This window comes from Bubalus kerabau, chromosome 12, assembly GCF_029407905.1.
Source record: "Bubalus kerabau isolate K-KA32 ecotype Philippines breed swamp buffalo chromosome 12, PCC_UOA_SB_1v2, whole genome shotgun sequence".
In the NCBI taxonomy this organism is placed as follows: domain Eukaryota; kingdom Metazoa; phylum Chordata; class Mammalia; order Artiodactyla; family Bovidae; genus Bubalus; species Bubalus kerabau.
The window spans coordinates 75,406,480-75,426,529 of record NC_073635.1 but is presented as its reverse complement, the minus strand read 5'-3'; the positions used below and the strand labels follow the sequence as shown (position 1 = coordinate 75,426,529).

The 20,050-nt window shown below is 39.8% G+C and overlaps 1 protein-coding gene across 1 annotated transcript in view; it reads left to right on the top strand.

The window, feature by feature from the left end:
• The window catches only part of LOC129624671 (ATP-binding cassette sub-family C member 4-like), a 169,240-nt gene extending 149,882 nt beyond the window's left edge, over positions 1 to 19,358 (top strand). The window contains 4 exon segments of the mRNA XM_055542835.1: positions 255 to 427; positions 816 to 921; positions 10,877 to 11,010; positions 19,241 to 19,358. Coding sequence (XP_055398810.1) covers positions 255 to 427; positions 816 to 921; positions 10,877 to 11,010; positions 19,241 to 19,358 — 531 coding nt within the window.
• The last annotated feature ends 692 nt before the right edge of the window (positions 19,359 to 20,050 follow it).

Below are 20,050 nucleotides of genomic sequence, written 5' to 3'. Positions count from 1 at the left end.
TTTAACTAACTCCTATGTGGGATTTCTGGAGGATGCCTTGAGGCAGGGATGGGGGACATTGAGATCTTTCTGTCCTGACTTGACTCCATTATCTTTCTCAGTGAACACTCTTTGGAAAGAGCTTTCCCCATCACCTGGATGTACATGTAACAGACATAAGAAGTCCTGAGGATGTCAAAGTTCTAATGAGTAAGAGGCTTGTCTACTTCAGTAACAGTTTGCTTAGGAAAATGTCATTCTTTCTGTATCCACAGGTACAACTTAAAGACACCATCAAAAATCTTCCTGGTAAAATGAATACTGAATTAGCAGAATCTGGATTGAACTTGAGTGTTGGACAGAGACAACTGGTGTGCCTTGCCAGGGCTATTCTCAAGAAAAATCAGATATTGATTATGGACAAAGCCACATCAAACGTGGATCCAAGGTATGGAGCTGAGACCCAGGAAACCTTGAATCTGACATCTAAATGTGGTAAATGGAAAACATTTAGTGATGCTTAGAAATGTTTCTAAGTGTTCTCTTGGCCTTATGGATATTTCTTGATAATATTAATCCCAGAAAACAAAGGAAAAAACATGACATGTTATATGGGGTTGATGTTGTTGTAAGGCATACTAAGAGAGCTAGATTCCTAAATCCAGCTCATAGTTTCAATCTATTTTGAGGGAAGACTGTTTTCTATCATTTTATGAAAAATGGTAAATTTCTAAATAAACTTTTTATACTTAGTTTTTTAGGCACAAGATTATATGTTAAGGTATTGATTTTTAAAAACATTTCAAAAATATCATGACTAATTTCTTTGATTCTAGGACTGATGAGTTAATACAAACAAAAATTCGTGAGAAATTTGCTCACTGCACTGTGCTAACCATCACACACAGTTTGAGCAGTGTCATTAACTGTCAAAGGATAACGGTAAGACCCTCACCATTTTAGTCGTTTTCATTTATGTTCAGTTTTTCAACGGATCCTTCCTTGTAAAACTTGATAGGAACCTCCAGTAATGTAATTCTCTCTTAGTTTCTCCTCTCTTTCCTGAAAATTTTTGTTGTTTAGTTGGTCAGTCATGTCTGACTATATGCAACCCCATAGAGTTCAGCATACCAGGCCTCTCTGTCCTTAACTATGTCCCAGTTTGTTCAAACTCATGTCTGTTGAGTACCTGATGCCATCCAACCATCTCATCCCCTGTCATTCCCTTATCCTCTTGCCTTCAATCTTTCCCAACATCAGAATCTTTTCCAGTGAGTCATCTCTTCACATCAGGTGGCCAAAATAATGAAGCTTCAGCTTTAGCATCAGTCCTTCCAGTGGATATTCAGGGTTGATTTCCTTTATGATTGACTAGTTTGATATTCTTTCAGCCCAAGGGATTCTCAAGAGTCTTCTCCAGCACCACAGTTTGAAAGCATCAATTCTTTGGCATTCAGCCTTCTTTATGGTTCAACTGTCACATCCATACATGACTACTGGAAAAACCACATAGCTTTGACTAGACTGACCTTTGTCGGCAAAGTAATGTCTCAGCTTTTTAATATGCTGTCTTGGTTTGTCATAGCTTTTCTTCCAAGGAGCAAGCATCTTTTTAATTCATGGCTGCAGTCACTGTCGACAGTGATTTTGGAAACCAAGAAACAAAAGTCTGTCACTGTTTCCATTGTTTCCCCATCTGTTTGTCATGAAGTGATGGGACCAGGTGTCATGATCTTCATCTTTTGAATGTTAAGTTTTAAGCCAGTCTTTTTCACTCTCCTCTTTCACCTTCAAGAGGCTCTTTAGTTCCTCTTTGCTTTCTTCCATGAGGGTGGTGTCATCTGCATCTGACGTTATTGATATTTCTACTGGCAATCTTGATTCCAGATTGAGCTTCATCCAGCCTGACATTTCGCATGACGTACTCTGCATATACGTTAAATAAGCAGAGTGACAATATACAGCCTTGACGTACTCCTTACCCAATTTGAAACTTATATTTCTTGCTTTAGAAATAGACATACCGTGTTTTATTGCACTTCCCTGATACTGCATTTTTATAAATTGAGAACTTATCATAATTCTGCATTGAACAAGTCTATAGGAACCATTTTTCAAACAGTATTTGATCATTCCATGTCTCTGTCTCACGTTTTGGTAATTCTCACTACATGTCAAAGTTTTTCACAATCGTTATAGTTGCTCTGGTGATCTGTAACATCAATGTTACTGTTATGACTTGCTGAAGTCTTCTCTGTTGGTTAGTGTTGTTTTTTTTAAACCATTGCATTGTTTTTAGGTTAAGGTCTGTACATTGTTTTCTCAGACCTAGTGCTATTGCACACTTGATAGGCCAGTGTCATGTAAACATAAATTCTGCATGTTCTGGGAAATCAGAACGTTCATATGACTCACTTTACTGCCGTGTTCACTTCATTCTGGTGTTCTGGAACTGCACCCACACTGAGGGATGACTGTACCTCTTTCCTTTCTGGAAAACAGGTGACTGTCTATTCTGAAAGCTTTAAGGTGAACATAAAGATGAATCAATCTGCTTCAAAGCCTAATGCTCCAGAGGGCAGGTGACTGGCCTCAAGGAGTAGCTGGGGAAGTGACAAATGCTGACGAAGAGCATAACCAGTGGTGTTGTCACCATAAAGTCCTAACATTGCAAGTGATTAAGTGTAATAATTACATTTTGTTGCACATGAATACTTTTGCACAAAGAAGTGTGTTTTTTTAATTATATTTTTAATTGAATCTAATCCATAAAAATATATTTTTGTTATAAAATGGCAATAAATGTGCAAGGTAAAAATATGAAAATAAAAGAAAATCTCATAAAGGGAAGATTACAAAATGCCCACTACCAGAAAGTAGCAGTTATTTAGTGCTATAAAATCATTTGGATAACATTAGAGCCAGTTTAATAATTTATTTTATTCTGCAAAACAGAATATTTCATTACCAAAATTTTTATGTATTCTTAAAATTCCCCATGTCATTTATTAATTTTCCACAGCTCAGTTCTTAAAGCTGCCTAAAATTTCATCATAGGGATAGAGGATAATTAATCTCAAACTTAGACATCTATATATTTTCCAAATTGTCACTTTTATCAAAAATCTTGAAATGATTAGATGGATATGGTTTTGTTCACTGTAAGTAAATAAGAGAAAGGGCTTGTTGGGAAACAATTGTAACCTAATTAATAGCTTTGTTTATGTGTTGTCTCTCCAAAGGGATTTACCCCGCTTTGGTTCATTAAGCACCATTCATATGTCAGGCTTAGAATTTTATTTCACAAAGAAGTTCTTTCAATATTAAGTTTATTAAACATTATGGAGTCATAATGACAGTTAATATAATCTTCCTTACTTTCTCTGTTGCCACAAAACAGTGGAGCAAGACAGACAAATTAGAAATGTTCTTTATCCTAAGACTCACCACTGTCTCTACAGTACAGAGTTCTTCCTGTAGTTTTTTAGAGTAGCTGGGTGCTTGTGACTTGCTTTCTCTGCAGCCAACAGCCCAGCTCTTGCCTCCAGTCCCTGCACACTGCCGCCTTCATATCACCCGGATCCTCCTGTTGGTGTGAACAAAGGAAGCATGTGATAATCTGCAGTTCCTCTAACAATGTTGTTGTCTGTGGTCAACACTTTCACTGTCCTCAGAAAATTCTCTGGGAATGAATGATGAAGAAACAAAAGCAGAGCTGAGAAACTCATATCCCACCTCTTCTGTTTATAGGCCATCTTACGGTTTTATATTTTTTATTTCTTCATCATCTCAAACTTCTTCTTAGAATTTTTCCCACAGAAGTGAAAACCAGAAATGGTTGTAACATCCCCACCTGAAAAGCATAAGACAGCTCATACCTAACTAGAGTTTTACTTAGATTCTACTTTTCACCTTCGTGGAACTTTTCTTTTATAAACCTGCTACTGCTAAGTCACTTCAGTAGTGTCTGACTCTGTGTGACCCCATAGACGGCAGCCCACCAGGCTCCCCCGTCCCTGGGATTCTCCAGGAAAGCACACTGGAGTGGGTTGCCATTTCCTTCTCCAAGGCATGAAAGTGAAAAGTGAAAGTGAAATCGCTCAGTCATGTCTGACTCTTTGCGACCCCATGGACTGCAGCCCACCAGGCTCCTCCGACCATGGGATTTTCCAGGCAAGAGTACTGGAGTGGGGTGCCATTGCCTTCTCCTAATTAGAACATTTGAAAAGAGAAAAGCTCCTTCTAAAACACACTGAGAGATTTCATTCAAGTTTTCAGAGGAAATATTACTAACACTGAGGTAGAAAGTACAGCTGGGGAGAATAAATACTTTATGGGGATGTGGCACTTGTGTGCAAAGGCAGCGGCTTTGGGAGAGTAGCTGCAGAGGTCTCCCTGATCCAGCCTTTATCCTTCCCCAGTGAGAAGAATGATTTATTGTTTCAAGACCTAAGACAGGATTTTGAGTTAATACTCGCCACATTGTCCAGTCACTGAAAATCACAGGCACCCATTTTACCAGGGTTGGACAGCTGTTGGACATCACCTGGCAACCAGAGACAGATCTGAAACTCATACCTTCCCCTCCCCTCTCTACATGTTGTGCAATGGGATCTCTCTCTGTTTTCATCATTTCCCAGCATCTTTCTTATCAGGCTTCTCCTCCATCCTCTCCTGGGCACCACCACCTCTTGGTGCACTCACCCACCTCTCCCTGCATTCTTTTTTATCGTTGATGACATCCTGCCAGTGAAAATGGATCAAATTATCTTGCAGTGGGTCCATTTCATTTTTATGTCTAGGACATAATATGGAATGTCCATATTATGGAATTCCATAATATGGAATATGTCTAGGACATAATGTCTGGAATATCTGCACATAAACAGGCTTCATAAACACATCTTCATTGAGCTTATGTAACTGACTTACTCATCCGACATAATGTATTTTTACTTAACCTACTAGAGCTTGATAAGCTGTTCAGGGTTGGGGTTCCTGGAAAGATCCTAGGGTTTGGGGATTGTTATCATACCAACTTGAATATATGGTTTAGTTAATAGTTTATCTTGGGTTACGAGAAGAGTTGGGGACCTAACGGGAGATTGTAGGAGCTTTTTCTTATAAGGGATGTTAAAAATCCAAAATTATACCTATTTTCCTGTACACAATGAGAATTTGTATTTGCTTTATGTTTATTTGTTCTGAAGTATCTAAAGTCTTTGACCAAACCAGTAAATGTAAAGGCTAAGTTGGTAAAATTCTATTTCTGGCCTTTCTTCAGTCTGTGTCCCATCTCAGCTCTTGTAGCCCCTATGTGAGCCTTGGCTTTTAAGTTTGATTAGGTTCCATTTGTTTTTGCTTTTATTTCTTTTGCTTTGGGAGACTAATATATATACATATATATATATAGCTGTGATTTATGTCAAAGAGTCTTTTGCCTGTATTTTCATTTAGTTTTGTAGTTCCCAGCCTTATTTTAGATCTTGAAGCCATTTTGATTTTACTTTTGTGCATGATGTGAGGGAGTGTCTAATTTCATATATTTTCAGGTGTTCAGCTTTCCCAGTACTATTTACCATAGAAACTGTCTTTTCTCCAGTTCTTGTGTACTGTTTCATAGATTAATTGACATAGATGTGTGGACACCAGTGTTTTAAAACTGCAGTTTTTCTTCTTCAACGTGGTGATGTTGAAGTAGTGGTTATGTTACGTTCTGTTATGCTATGCTTAAGTAGAATTGCACATTTGAGACATCTAAATTGACATGCCAAGTTACAGGGCTTCCCTGATGGCTCAGATGGTAAAGATTCCACCTGCAATGCAGGAGACCTGAGTTTAATCCCTGGGTCAGGAAGATCCCCTGGAGAAGGAGATGGCTACCCACTCCAGTATTCTTACCTGGAGAATTCCATGGACAGAGGAGCTGGTGGACTATAGTCCCATGGGGTCATAAAGAGTCAGACATGACTGAGCAACTTTCACCAAATATTTAAATTATTATGCAGATGTGAAAGTGAAAGTTGCTCAGTCATATCTGACTCTTTAAGATCCCATGGACTGTAGTCCACCAGACTCCACTGTCCATATGATTTTCCAGGCAAGAATACTAGAATGGATTGTCATGTCCTTCTCCAGGGGTTCCTCCCAACCCAAGGATAGAGCCTGTGTCTCTTATGTCTCCTTCATTGCAGGCAGATTCTTTACCCACTGAGTTACCTTGGAAGCCCATTAAGTGGATGAAACAGATTCGATTATTCTTGGATTCTTTTGAGAAAGCTGCCCTTAGCAGTGATTCACAGTAGTAAACAAATGATTAACAAGAAAATGGCATTTATGAGACTAATAAATGTTTCCAATTAAATGCAAAGGATTAGATTTACTGTAGTACCTATATGTTGAAAAACAACCTGTGTGTTGCTTAGAGTTCCTGCATATTCTGTTCTTAAAAAAAAAAAAAAAAAAACACACACACAACAACAAAAACAAACAAAAAAAAAACTTTTTCTTTAAATTAGTTTTTATTGAAGGATAATTGCTTTACAGACTTTTGCTGTTTTCTGTCAAACCTCAACATGAATCAGCCACAGGTATACATATATTCCCTCCTTTTGAACCTCCCTCCCAACTCCCTGCCCATCCACTCCACTAGGTTGGTACAGAGTCCCTGTTGAGTTTCCTGAGTCATACAGCAAATTCCCGTTGGCTATTTATTTAACATGTGGTAATATGTTTCCATGTTACCCTTTCCATACATTTCACCCTCTGTTCCCCTCTCCCCATGTCCATAAGTCTATTATCTATGTCTGTTTCTCCATTGTTGCCCTGTAAATAAATTCTTCAGTACCATTTTTCTAGATTCCATATATATATGTGTTAGAATATGGTGTTTATCTTTCTCTTTCTGACTCATTTCACTCTGTATAATAGGTTCTAGGTTCATCCACCTGATTAGAACTGACTCAAATGCATTCCTTTTTATGGCAGAGTAATTTTATGTACTACAACTTCTTTATCCATTCATCTGTCAGTGGACATCTAGGTTGCATTTATTTATTTATTTATTTTAGGCTGTGCTGGGTCTTCTTTGCTACACAGACTTTTCTCTAGTTGCAGCGAGTAGGGGCTACTCTTCATTGCCATGTGCAGACTTCTCATTGCATGGGCTCTCTTGTTGTGAAGCATGGGCTCTAGGTATGTAGGTTCAATAGCTGAGGCTCCTGGGCTGTAGATTACACGTGCTATAATTACGGGCACATGGGCTTAGTTGCTCTGTGACATGTGCTAGGTTTCTGGACCAGGGATGGAACACAAGACTCCTGCATTAGTAGGCAGATTCTTTTATCACTGAGCCACCAGGGAAGCCCATCCAGCATATTCTCTTAATATGCATTCATTTCTAATATGATCTAAATGAAGAATTAAATACTACTGAACATCAGAACTGTTTTTATAATTGTATCACTTGGGCCAATTGTTTCAGACACTTTTCCCCCATCCAGAACCATTAACCAAAGTCACTAATAAGTAGAAAGGCAGAGTGAAGGACCCCTTCCTCTCCCTTTCAGTTTGCATTTAGCAGACTTATTAATTAGCAATAAAAGGGGTGAAAGGAAAGCAGCTGAAAAAAAAAAAAAAAAGAGAGAGAGAAACAAGGAAAGAAAGATAACTTGTAGAAACAGATTCCGGTCCTAGGCAGTTCAGGTTGGGCTGGCCACATGTGCTCTGTAGGCCATGATCACTGGAATTTGGAGCTCAATTTCTTACTTGCTTCTTTAGTCTTATCCAAAGAGAGAAGTGGATTTCTAGAGATTCCTTCTGTGCAGAGCAGTTTTCCCAAAGCTACTTATGTACCAGCTCCTTTTGCCAGCTTTTCACTCTTAGAAGAATAAACCACAACCACATCCAGCTTCAAGAAGCATCTCAGTCCCTTGGACAAGGATTCTGTTCCTCTTAGAAGCTGGCATAATCCAGGATCCTTAAGAAATCCTGGGAAGCCTTTGCTTTTTTCCCCAAATACTGCTCAGATTCTCAAATCCAACATTAATTTGTTGTCAGGGCACTGCTCTTTGGTTTGTATGACACCAACCTACTTTTTAGGTAAATGGAGTTTAATTTTCTTGAATGAAGATATTTGCCAACTATGTGTATCTATATAAATTGCCTCAAAGCTCAAAGTCTGAGTGCTAAAAGTGCTAATGATAACAACCCCGAATGCCCTGAACATAAAATAAGATGCTATAGAGTACTAGTTCAGTTCAGTTGCTCAGTCATGTCCGACTCTTTCAGATCAGATCAGATCAGATCAGTCACTCAGTCGTGTCCAACGCTTTGCGACCCCATGAATCACAGCACGCCAGGCCTCCCTGTCCATCACCAACCCCTGGAGTTCACTCAGACTCACGTCCATCGAGTCAGTGATGCCAAGCAGCCGTCTGATCCTCTGTCATCCCCTTCTCCTCTTGCCCCCAATGCCTCCCAGCATCAGAGTCTTTTCCAATGAGTCAACCCTTCACGTGAGGTGGCCAAAATACTGGAGTTTCAGGTTTAGCATCATTCCTTCCAAAGAAATCCCAGGGCTGATCTCCTTCAGAATGCACTGGTTGGATCTCCTTGCAGTCCAAGGGACTCTCAAGAGTCTTCTCCGACACCACAGTTCAAAAGCGTCAATTCTTTGGCGCTCAGCCTTCTTCACAGTCCAACTCTCACATCCATACATGACCACTTGAAAAACCATAGCCTTGACTAGACGAACCTTTGTTGGCAAAGTAATGTCTCTGCTTTTGAATATGCTATCTAGGTTGGTCATAACTTTCCTTCCAAGGACTAAACGTCTTTTAATTTCATGGCTGCAGTCACCATCTGTAGTGATTTGAAACCCAGAAAAATAAAGTTTGACACTGTTTCCACTGTTTCCCCGTCTATTTCCCATGAAGTGATGGGACTGGATGCCATGATCTTCATTTTCTGAATGTTGAGCTTTAAGCCAACTTTTTTCCTCTCCACTTTCACTTTCATCAAGAGGCTTTTTAGTTCCTCTTCACTTTCTGCCATAAGGGTGGTGTCATCTGCATATGTGCGGTTCTTGATATTTCTCCCAGCAAACTTGATTCCAGCTTGTGTTTCTTCCAGCCCAGCTTTTCTCATGATGTACTGTGCATATAAGTTAAATAAGAAGGGTGATAATATACAGCCTTGACGAACACTTTTTCCTACTTGGAACCAGTCTGTTCTTCCATGTCCAGTTCTAACTGTTGCTTCCTGACCTGCATACAAATGTCTCAAGAGGCAGATCAGGTGGTCTGATATTCCCATCTCTTTCAGAATTTTCCACAGTTTATTGTGATCCACACAGTCAAAGGCTTTGGCATAGTCAATAAAGCAGAAATAGATGCTTTTCTGGAACTCTCTTGCTATTTCCATGATCCAGCAGATGTTGGCAATTTGATCTCTGGTTCCTCTGCTTTTTCTAAAACCAGCTTGAGCATCAGGAAGTTCATGGTTCACATATTGCTGAAGCCTGGCTTGGAGAATTTTGAGCATTACTTTACTAGCGTGTGAGATGAGTGCAATTGTGCGGTAGTTTGAGCATTCTTTGGCATTGCCTTTCTTTGGGATTGGAATGAAAACTGACCTTTTCCAGTCCTGTGGCCACTGCTGAGTTTTCCAAATTTGCTGGCATATTGAGTGTAGCACTTTCATGGCATCATCTTTCAGGATTTGGAATAGCTGTACTGGAATTCCATCACCTCCACTAGCTCTGTTCGTAGTGATGCTTTCTAAGGCCCACTTGACTTCACATTCCAGGATGTCTGGCTCTAGGTCAGTGATGACACCATTGTGATTATCTGGGTTGTGAAGATCTTTTTTGTACAGTTCTTCTGTGTATTCTGGCCACCTCTTCTTAATATCTTCTGCTTCTGTTAGGTCCATACCATTTCTGTCCTTTATCGAGCCCATCTTTGCATGAAATGTTCCCTTGATATCTCTGATTTTCTTGAAGAGATCCCTAATCTTTCCCATTCTGTTGTTTTCCTCTATTTCTTTGCATTGATCACTGAAGAAGGCTTTATTATCTCTTCTTGCTATTCTTTGGAACTCTGCATTCAGATGGGTATATCTTTCCTTTTCTCCTTTGCTTTTTGCTTCTCTTCTTTTCACAGCTATTTGTAAGGCCTCCCCAGACAACCATTTTGCTTTTTTGCATTTCTTTTCCATGGGAATGGTCTTGATCCCTGTCTCCTGTACAGTGTCATGAACTTCATTCCATAGTTCATCAGGCACTCTATCAGATCTAGGCCTTTAAATCTATTTCTCACTTCCACTGTATAATCATAAGGGATTTGATTTCGGTCATACCTGAATGGTCCGACTCTTTGTGACCCCATGAATCACAGCACGCCAGGCCTCCCTGTCCATCACCAACTTCTGGAGTTCACTCAAAGTCATGTCCATAGAGTCAGTGATGCCATCCATCCATTTCATTCTCTGTTGTCCCCTTCTCCTCCTGCCCCCAATCCCTCCAGCATCAGAGTCTTTTCCAATGAGTCAACTCTTCGCATGAGGTGGCCAAAATAGTGGAGTTTCAGCTTTAGCATCAATCCTTCCAAAGAACACCCAGGACTGATCTCCTATGGAATGGACTGAGTACTAGTATTCATAGTCTAAAGCTGATATTTTCTTTCTTTCCTATAACATTATAATATTAGAAGGTCAGATTAGGCCTTTGTCTGCCTAGTAAAACAAATTAATCGAACTATTAAAACATCAGCCAGCCCTACCACCCAAATAGATTCTCTCTGTTTCTCTATCCTGCCACTTTTTGAAATATTGTCTGAGTTATAATATGTTACTCGGAGACATTATGTACTAATGGGTTTCTTTTTGCTGTTTACAGGTTTTGGATTCAGGGAGATTGAAAGAAACTGGTCAGCCAAATGACTTGCTGCAGAACAGAAACAGTCTATGTTACAAAATGATGCAACAACTGGGCAAGGACGAAGTAGCTGTCCTCCCTGAAAGAGAAAAACAGGACAGGGAGTTGTTATTAAAATCTGGCTCTGGGTTCTCTCACAAGATCTCTATATGGGATCTGATAACAAGCACTCTGTGGCCTAAAAAGCCTCCAGAGACTAAGCTTCATGACTAGGTCTTAACAAAACATGGCGGGTTAAGGGCAGGTCTGCTGAGAATCTGCAGCAGTGGTGGGGGTGGGTCCACCATATGTGCACCCTTCTGTGTGTACACACATGTGCCTGTGATAGAGATTTCAGATCGGACTTCCACACTTCGGGACTCTGGGTTCAGATTCTTATAGAGCACAGAACACTCTCATTTTTCAGACCCTTTACATTCATTCTGATTGGTGCTCAGCATATTTGTGAGGCAAGTTCTGCCAAGGAGTATCCAGGAAATTTGAGAGTTCAGGGGATAATTTTTGAAATATTTTGATTCTAGGAAGATCTTCCAGGGAAAGGTGTAGGTCTCTTCTGTTTTCTAATCTGTGAAGAAAACTTCTACATGAAACTGTCAGCTTCTCCCTAATTCTTTGTTGTTTGGACTTAGGTGTATTTGCCACTCACCACCCCCAGGATATCTCTACCTTCTAGAAAATGAAATTGTCATCAGGAAAAATCAAGAACTCACAATACTATCACACTGTAGTCTAAATTGTGCTTGAAGGTTTACAGAGCACTTTCTCAGAGATGAGGTGTGTGAAGCACTAAGCTCTGTGCATGGTGTGAGGAAGGGGCTCGATGGGTAACATTCAGGTCACGTGACATCTTCCAAACAAAAGTGAGATGGTAACTGAGGTCTAGTTTAGGAGACTTAGCCATTGTCATTCAGCCATCTGTAAGTTTTTCTGGAAGGTGGGAGTGGGAATAGGGTTGATGGGAAGATGAACGGAAGGAAGGCCAGGTGTTCTTAACCTTTGACATGTGTGCTTTAGGGTGGGATGAAGCTTCCAGCTGCCTATGGTGAGGCTTCCCCATAGAAAATTTATCTCTGAGTATTAAATTATGGGTATATTTTCTATTCTTCATACTTTTGTGCATTTCCCAGATTTTCTCTTGTAAGTAGAATAAGATTACTAGTGTAATATTTTAAATGTCTTAAAGAAAACAGGTTCAATGCATGATACTGGATGCTTGGGGCTAGTGCACTGGGACGACCCAGAGGGATGGTATGGGGAGGGAGGAGGGAGGAGGGTTCAGGATGGGGAACACATGTATACCTGTGGCGGATTCATTTTGATATTTGGCAAAACTAATACAATTATGTAAAGTTTAAAAATAAAATAAAATTAAAAAATAAAAAAAAAGAAAACATGCCCCAGTATCTTAAGTACTAGTATATGAAAGATTTATCTAAAATGTGGCCTTAGTTCATCACTGTCTCGTCTCAGCCCTTCTTAGAAATGAGGAAATGCAGAGCAGTACCATCCACTGCTCATAGTGTAGGAGACTTCCTGGGTTGCAGAGCTGGCTGAAGAGATGGCAGAGTTAGAGTTCATACTTAAGTTTAGAGACAAGGAAGTCTGTGTTCTGAATATTTCCAAAGTACTTATATTGTATGCAAGTATAGAGTGTGTGCGGACAAGGCAATGGCAACCCACTCAAGAACTCTTGCCTGGAAAATCCCATGGATGGAGGAGCCTGGTAGGCTGCAATCCATGGCTTTGCTAAGAGTCGGGCTCGACTGAGCGATTTCACTTTCACTTTTCACTTTCATGCATTGGAGAAGGAAATGGCAACCCACTCCAGTATTCTTGCCTGGAGAATCTCACGGATGGTGGAGCTTGGTGGGCTGCCGTCTATGGGGTCGCACAGAGTCGGACACGACTGAAGCAACTTAGCAGCAGCAGCGTAAAGTGTGTGTGTTAGTCGTCAAGTCATGTTTGACTCTGCAACACCATTGTCTGTAGCTTGCCAGTCTCCTCTGTCCGTGGAATTTTCCAAGCAAGAACATTGGAGGGGGTTGCCATTCCCTTCTCTGGGGAATCTTCCCAACCCAGGGATCGAACTCCAGTCTCCCACACTGAGGACAAATTCTTTACCATCTGAGCCATATATCACCCTATATATTTTTTTAATGCCTGAAATTCACAGAGCACTTTCATTAATTTGAGTGTCTGCCAGTCATTGAAGACTTGAGAAGCATTTGTCATTTTCTGTGTGACAAAATCACAAAACAACCAGGGATCTGCCAAAATCTTTTGGTCTTTCCACCTTAGGCATTTCACATCAGAAAGAGATGTATCCACCTATGTCAAAGTCTTCATTTAAACACTGTGTTATCATTATGTATTATCAAGACATTGAGTAATGAGAAGTAGATCACAGAACTTCTGATAGGCCCAGATAACATAAGATAATAGGTTTCAACAACCTCATTTTACAGGTGATGAAACAGGCCCGTTAGAAGGAAGGTGGCCCTATGTATATAATTGGTGTTAAGTTAGTTTGCAGCAGATACAGAATTAGAAATATTTTCTTTCAGTAAATGTTTTAAATCAAGTGTAACGTACATATAAAAACAGACATGGGTCATAGAATTAGAAATCTTGTGCTTCCTGGTCTAGTAATCCTGCAGCTACTCTAACAATATTCAGGGTAAGTTACATTTGTGTAGTTCTCAATTTATTTTACATTGTTCTCACATGTATGATTTCACGTAATCTCATGATGGTCCATTTTTATCCATATCATGGATGGGGACAGTGGGTCCAGGGCTCACCTAAGGTCACAAAGCTGGTCCAGGGAGCACAGAGGGGTAATTTCTGTGGGAGGCTGAGGGTCACCCTAGGTACTGTGTTCTGTGTCAATTCTGAGAACACTGCTTCTTTCACGTGGTAGCCAAGATGGGGCCATCATCCAAGTTCACAGAGTGGCAGGACCTCACTCTTGAGTTGCAGTCCTGCCACTGGGTCAGGTCACCTCTACAGGAAAAAAAATGCATTTCTTGATCCTCATCCCAGTTGAACATCTTCGTGACATTATTTCTGCGTACTCTGCATACTCTTAGGTAAGCTGTCAGATTATCAGGTTTTTGGATGTGCAAACATCAGATACCCATGCATTTGTTCAGAGCTATAACAGCAGGAGCATTAGCCTAAGTCAACAAAATTTTCACTCTGATAGAACAGAATTCATTCATCTGAAAAGAAAACTCAACAGCTGATAAAAGGTGCTTCCAAGTCACATTTTTAAAAAATATGTAGTTCAGGGGAGCTGAATCACTGTCTAATTGACCCTTTAGATGATCCATGAAATAGTAGAGAAATTACCTTTCAGAAACACAAAGCTGAAGGGGCATTAGTTTGCTAGGACTGTCATACAAAGTACCACAGAGTAGACGACTTAAACAACAGAAATTTATTTTCTCACAGCCCTGGAGGATGGACGTCTGAGGACAAGGTGTCAGTAGGATTGGTTTCCTCTGAGGTCTCTCTCCTTGGCTTGGAGATGCCATCTTCCCTCTGTGTCATCACAGGGCCTTCCCTCTGTTTGTACCTATGTCCTGATCTTCTCTTCTTGTAAGAACTCCAGTCTATTAGATCAGGACCCACCTGTTTGACTTCATTTGAAATGTTTTGCCTCTTTAAAGAGCCTGTCTCCAAATGCAGTCACATTCTGAGGTACTGGCAGGTTTAAGGGGACACAATTCAACTCAAACAAAGAATAAATGCCTATCATTCATTCTGTTCTGTGATGAAGCAGACCCGGTTGAAGTTTTTTGAAGTTTCTTTGCTCCTGGTGTGTAACAAAGGTGTTATTTAGTCTATTCATGAAATCATTTAATACAGCCCAGAAGCTACAATATCCTAATATCCTAGTTCTAGGTGCCTGGGCCAGTTCAAATCGATGAAGGAGGCATTTAGCATCCATGTGGCCTTGTGTCCCCTGAGGCCTTTGAGCCTCAGGTCCTCACCTGTGTGTAGAGCAGGGATTACAGCTCTGCCAGTTTCTTCACACTCATTACAGGGATCAGATGAGAGAGAAGATGCTTAAATGATTTGGGACTATAGAGTGTTTTACAGTATAAAAGTGGGATCATTTTTCCAACCTGAAGAATGGGAAAAAATAATAGCAAATGAAACAACTGACAAAGGATTAATTTCCAAAATATACAAGCTTCCCATGCAAGGTTTCCCTAGTGACTCAATCAGTGAAGAATATGCCTGCAATGAGGGAGAACCCTGCAATGTGCAAGACCCAGGTTCAGTCTCTGGGTCAGGAAGATCTTCTGTAGTAGGAAATGGCAACCCACTTCAGTATTCTTGCCTGGAGACTCCCTTGGACAGAGGAGCCTAGTGGGCTACAGTCCATGGGGTTGCAAAGAGTCAGACACAACTGAGATGCTAACACTACCACATTTCCATGCACATCAGTTCCAGAAAAACAAACAACCCAATCAAAAAGTGGGGAAAAGACATAAGCATATATTTATCCAAATAAGACATACAGATGGTTAACAAACACAGGAAAAGATGCTCAACATCACTCATTGTTCAGTTCAGTTCAGTCGCTCAGTCATGTCCAACTCTTTGAAACCCCATGAATCGCAGCACACCAGGCCTCCCTGTCCATCACCATCTCCCGGAGTTCAATCAAACCCACGCCCATCAAATTGGTGATGCCATCCAGCCATCTCATCCTCTGTCATCCCCTTTTCCTCCTGTCCCCAATCCCTCCCAGCATCAGAGACTTTTCCAATGAGTCAACTCTTCGCATGAGGTGGCCAAAGTATTGGAGTTTCAGCTTTAGCATCAGTCTTTCCAATGAACACCCAGGACTGATCTCCTTTAGAATGGACTGGTTGGATCTCTTTGTAGTCCAAGGGACTCTCAAGAGTCTTCTCCAACACCACAGTTCAAAAGCATCAATTCTTTGGCGCTCAGCTTTCTTCACAGTCCAATTCTCACATCCATACATGACCACAGGAAAAACCATAGCCTTGACTAGATGGACCTTTGTTGGCAAAGTAATATCTCTGCTTTTGAATATGCTATTTAGGTTGGTCATAACTTTTCTTCCAAGGAGTAAGCGTCTTTTAATTTCATGGCTGCAATCACCATCTGCAGTGATTTTGGAGCCCCCAAAAATAAAGTCTGACACTGCTTCCACTGTTTCCCCATCTATTTCCAATGAAGTGATAGGACCAGATGCCATGATCTTTGTTTTCTGAATGTTGAGCTTTAAGTCAACTTTTTCACTCTCCTCTTTCACTTTCCTCAAGAGGCTTTTTAGTTCCTCTTCACTTTCTGCCATAAGGGTGGTCTGATCTGCATATCTGAGGTTATTGATATTTCTCCCGGCAATCTTGATCCCAGCTTGTGCTTCTTCCAGCCCAGCATTTCTCATGATGTACTCTGCATATAAGTTAAATAAGCAGGGTGACAGTATACAGTCTTGATGTACTCCTTTTCCTATTTGGAACCAGTCTGTTGATCCATATCCAGTTCTAACTGTTGCTTTCTGACCTACATATAGGTTTCTCAAGAGGCAGGTCAGGTGGTCTGGTATTCCCTTCTCTTTCAGAATTTTCCACAGTTTATTGTGATCCACACAGTCAAAGGCTTTGGCATAGTTAATAAAGCAGAAATAGATATTTTTCTGAAACTCTCTTGCTTTTTTGACGATTCAAGGGATGTTGGAAATTTGATCTCTGGTTCCTCTGCTTTTTCTAAAACCAGCTTGAACATCTGGAAGGTCATGGTTCACGTATTGCTGAAGCCTGGCTTGGAGAATTTTGAGCATTACTTTACTAGCATGTGAGATGAGTGCAACTGTGCAGTAGTTTGAGCATTCTTTGGCATTGCCTTTCATCACTCATTCTTAGAGAAATGCAAATCAAACCACAGTGAGATGTCACTTCACACTCATCAGAATGGCCATCATAAAAAGTCTATAAACACTAAATGCTGGAGAGGGTATTGAGAAAAGGGAACCCTCTTTTACTATTGGTGGGAATGTAAGTTGATGCAGCCACTATGGAAGACAGTATGGGGATTCACTTAAAAATTATGAATGAAACAACCATATGACCTAGAAATCCCACTACTAGGCATATATTCTGAGGAAACAAAAATTGAAAAAGACATATGTACCCTAATGTTGTAGCAGCACTATTTGCAATAGCTAGAACATGGAAGCAACCTAGATGTCCATCGACAGATGAATGGATAAAGGAGCGGTGGTATGTATACACAGTGGAATATCACTCAGCCATAAAAATGAACACATTTGAGTCAGTTCTAATGAACCTAGAGACTATTATACAGAGTGAAGTAAGTCAGAAAGAGAAAAGTATCATATACCAATGTGTATATATGGAATCTAGAAAGATGGTACTAATGGAATTATTTGCAAGGCAGCAATGGAGACATAGACATAGAGAACAGACCTATGGACCTGGTGGGATGGGGGGAGGAAGGAGAGGGTGGGATGTATGGAGAGAGTAACATGGAAACTTACATTACTGATTGTAAAATAGATAGACAGTGGGAGTTTGCTGTATGATTCTGGGAACTCAAACCTGGGCTCTGTAACAATCTAGAGGTGTGGGATGATAAGGGAGGTGGGAGGGAGGTTCAAGAAGGAGGGAACATATGTATCCCTAAGGCTCATTCATGTTGATGTTTGGCAGAAACCAACACTATTCTGTAAAGCAATTATCCTTCAATTAAAAAAAAAAATAAAATTAAAAGGGTGATTTTTTTTAAAGGCTGTAGTCAGAAGCCTTCCCTCCCAACAATAAAACAAATATCCCCATAGTTATTTAAGTAGTTTCAGAGACTCTAAATCATGGATCCCAACCAGTGGACCACAGACTTGTACCACTCCATGGGCTGTTAGGAACTGAGCCACACAACAGGAGGTGAGTGGTGGGCTGGTGAACAAAGCTTCATCTGCTGGTGGGCTGGTGAACAAAGCTTCATCTGCTGCTCCCCCCATCACTCACATTACACCTGAACTTCCTCCCCTCCCACCCCTGTCCTGTCTGTTGACAACTTGTCTTCCTCATGGAAGACAAGTTCATAACTGGGTCCTCAGTGCCAAAAAGGTTGGGGACTGCTGCTGCAAATGATTATAAGGTATTTTTAATAATAAGTTTTGAAACAAGTTGTCTGTTGACAACTTGTCTTCCTCATGGAAGACAAGTTCATAACTGGGTCCTCAGTGCCAAAAAGGTTGGGGACTGCTGCTGCAAATGATTATAAGGTATTTTTAATAATAAGCTTTGAAACAAAGGATACATATACTGTTACAAAATTTAAAATCTTTTAAAAATACTTTTTAAGAATTTATGAACAGAAAGTAAATCACCCTTCACTCCTATCATCACACAGCTCCTCCCCAGGTGGAGCTCCAGCACCACTGTTGACTGTATTGTTGACAATTCTGTGCATCAGGAATAACTTGTGAACATGTGGTCTTCCTGGTTTTAATAATAGATGATAGCTATTCTTTCCTTTTTTTCAGCTAATATTATATCTCAGATTATATCAATTCATATAGTTGTCTCATTCCGTTTAATGGCTACATAGTGTTACACTTTCTCCGTTTCCTACTCCTTATTTTCAATACTTGTTAAGCACAGTTTTTAAAACATGGGGATTACAACCTGATATTAACATCCAAGTTTGTTGTGCTTATATTATGTGTACAAATGAGAAACCTTTGGGCAGACAGTATTAATAGATTTCCCAGCCTCTTTGTCACCCTGTATTTATCTCCAGGCTTTGAATTAGTAAAACGTAATCAGAATGATCAGAACTCTAGTGGATCTACAGGTTGTTTGGCATTAAGTTCAGCCCCACTGAGGGGTCTAATGGGGCTACTTCCTCCATAGAATAAACATACCCATTTTTTAAAATTGTGTCTCCAGTAGTGATATGAAATGAAATTTCATATCATTCATCATTCATATCATATTTTTGCACTGCATAAATTATATGGTACTTTTTTGCATTAGCAACCAATATTTACATATCACAAGATGTTTATTTTTTTCTATAATTTTTTTCCTCCACCTTCACTCAGTGATTTCAAGCTTTTGCAAAAGGATTTATTATCTTTATTTATATATTACAGTATTTTCTTTCTTATCCAAATCAGAGTGCAGGCCACCAATAAACCTGTCTCCCAGGTTTTGTCAAATGAAAAAGTCAAATGAAAAAGTGGACCTAGAAATGTGTTGCCTTAGGAGAAGGACTTTATAACTCTTAAACATTTTGTTTTTGTCTTTTCCCACCTCTAGTTGCATTTTGAAGGAAATAGCCAGATATCACTCACAGTGATCGTTTGGTTTTATCAATGTAATGAATGTCCAGTGGACAGCCCTCAACCTTAACAATTTTTGAGTCAACTCTGTGATTCTACCATGAGTTCATGTCTATTCCAAAGGCATTTTTTCAATAGATTTTTGCACTGCATAAATTATATGGTACTTTTTTTGCATTAGCAACCAATATTTACATACCACAAGATGTTTATTTTTTTCTATAATTTTTTTCCTCCACCTTCACTCAGTGATTTCAAGCTTTTGCAAAAGGATTTATTATCTTTATTTATATATTACAGTATTTTCTTTCTTATCCAAATCAGAGTGCAGGCCACCAATAAACCTGTCTCCCAGGTTTTGTGTCTTGAGAGACTCCAGAGCCAAACTCATTTTCTAAGATTTGAGACAAAGTTGCCACACTTTTTTTTTTTTTTTTTTTACTATTTCCAGAATTACATATTACTTTTCAATTATGTCAGGGCTTCTGTTTACTTGAAGACAGTGTGAAGTTGCTGTTTTGTGTCACTATTTCCTTTAACATTATGATCCATTTTCCCACTCAAAGATCTCTGGTTAAAATACTACGGTGTGGGGAGGGAGGGGAGAGGGGAATTTGGGATTTGGATCACGTGTACACCCTTGGCGGATTCATGTTGATATATGGCAAAACCAATACAATATTGTAAAGTAATTAGCCTCTAATTAAATAAACTTAAATTAAAAAAGTACTAGGGATAACTAATAGGAAAAACATACAATACATGTAGTTTAAGTGACATTATAG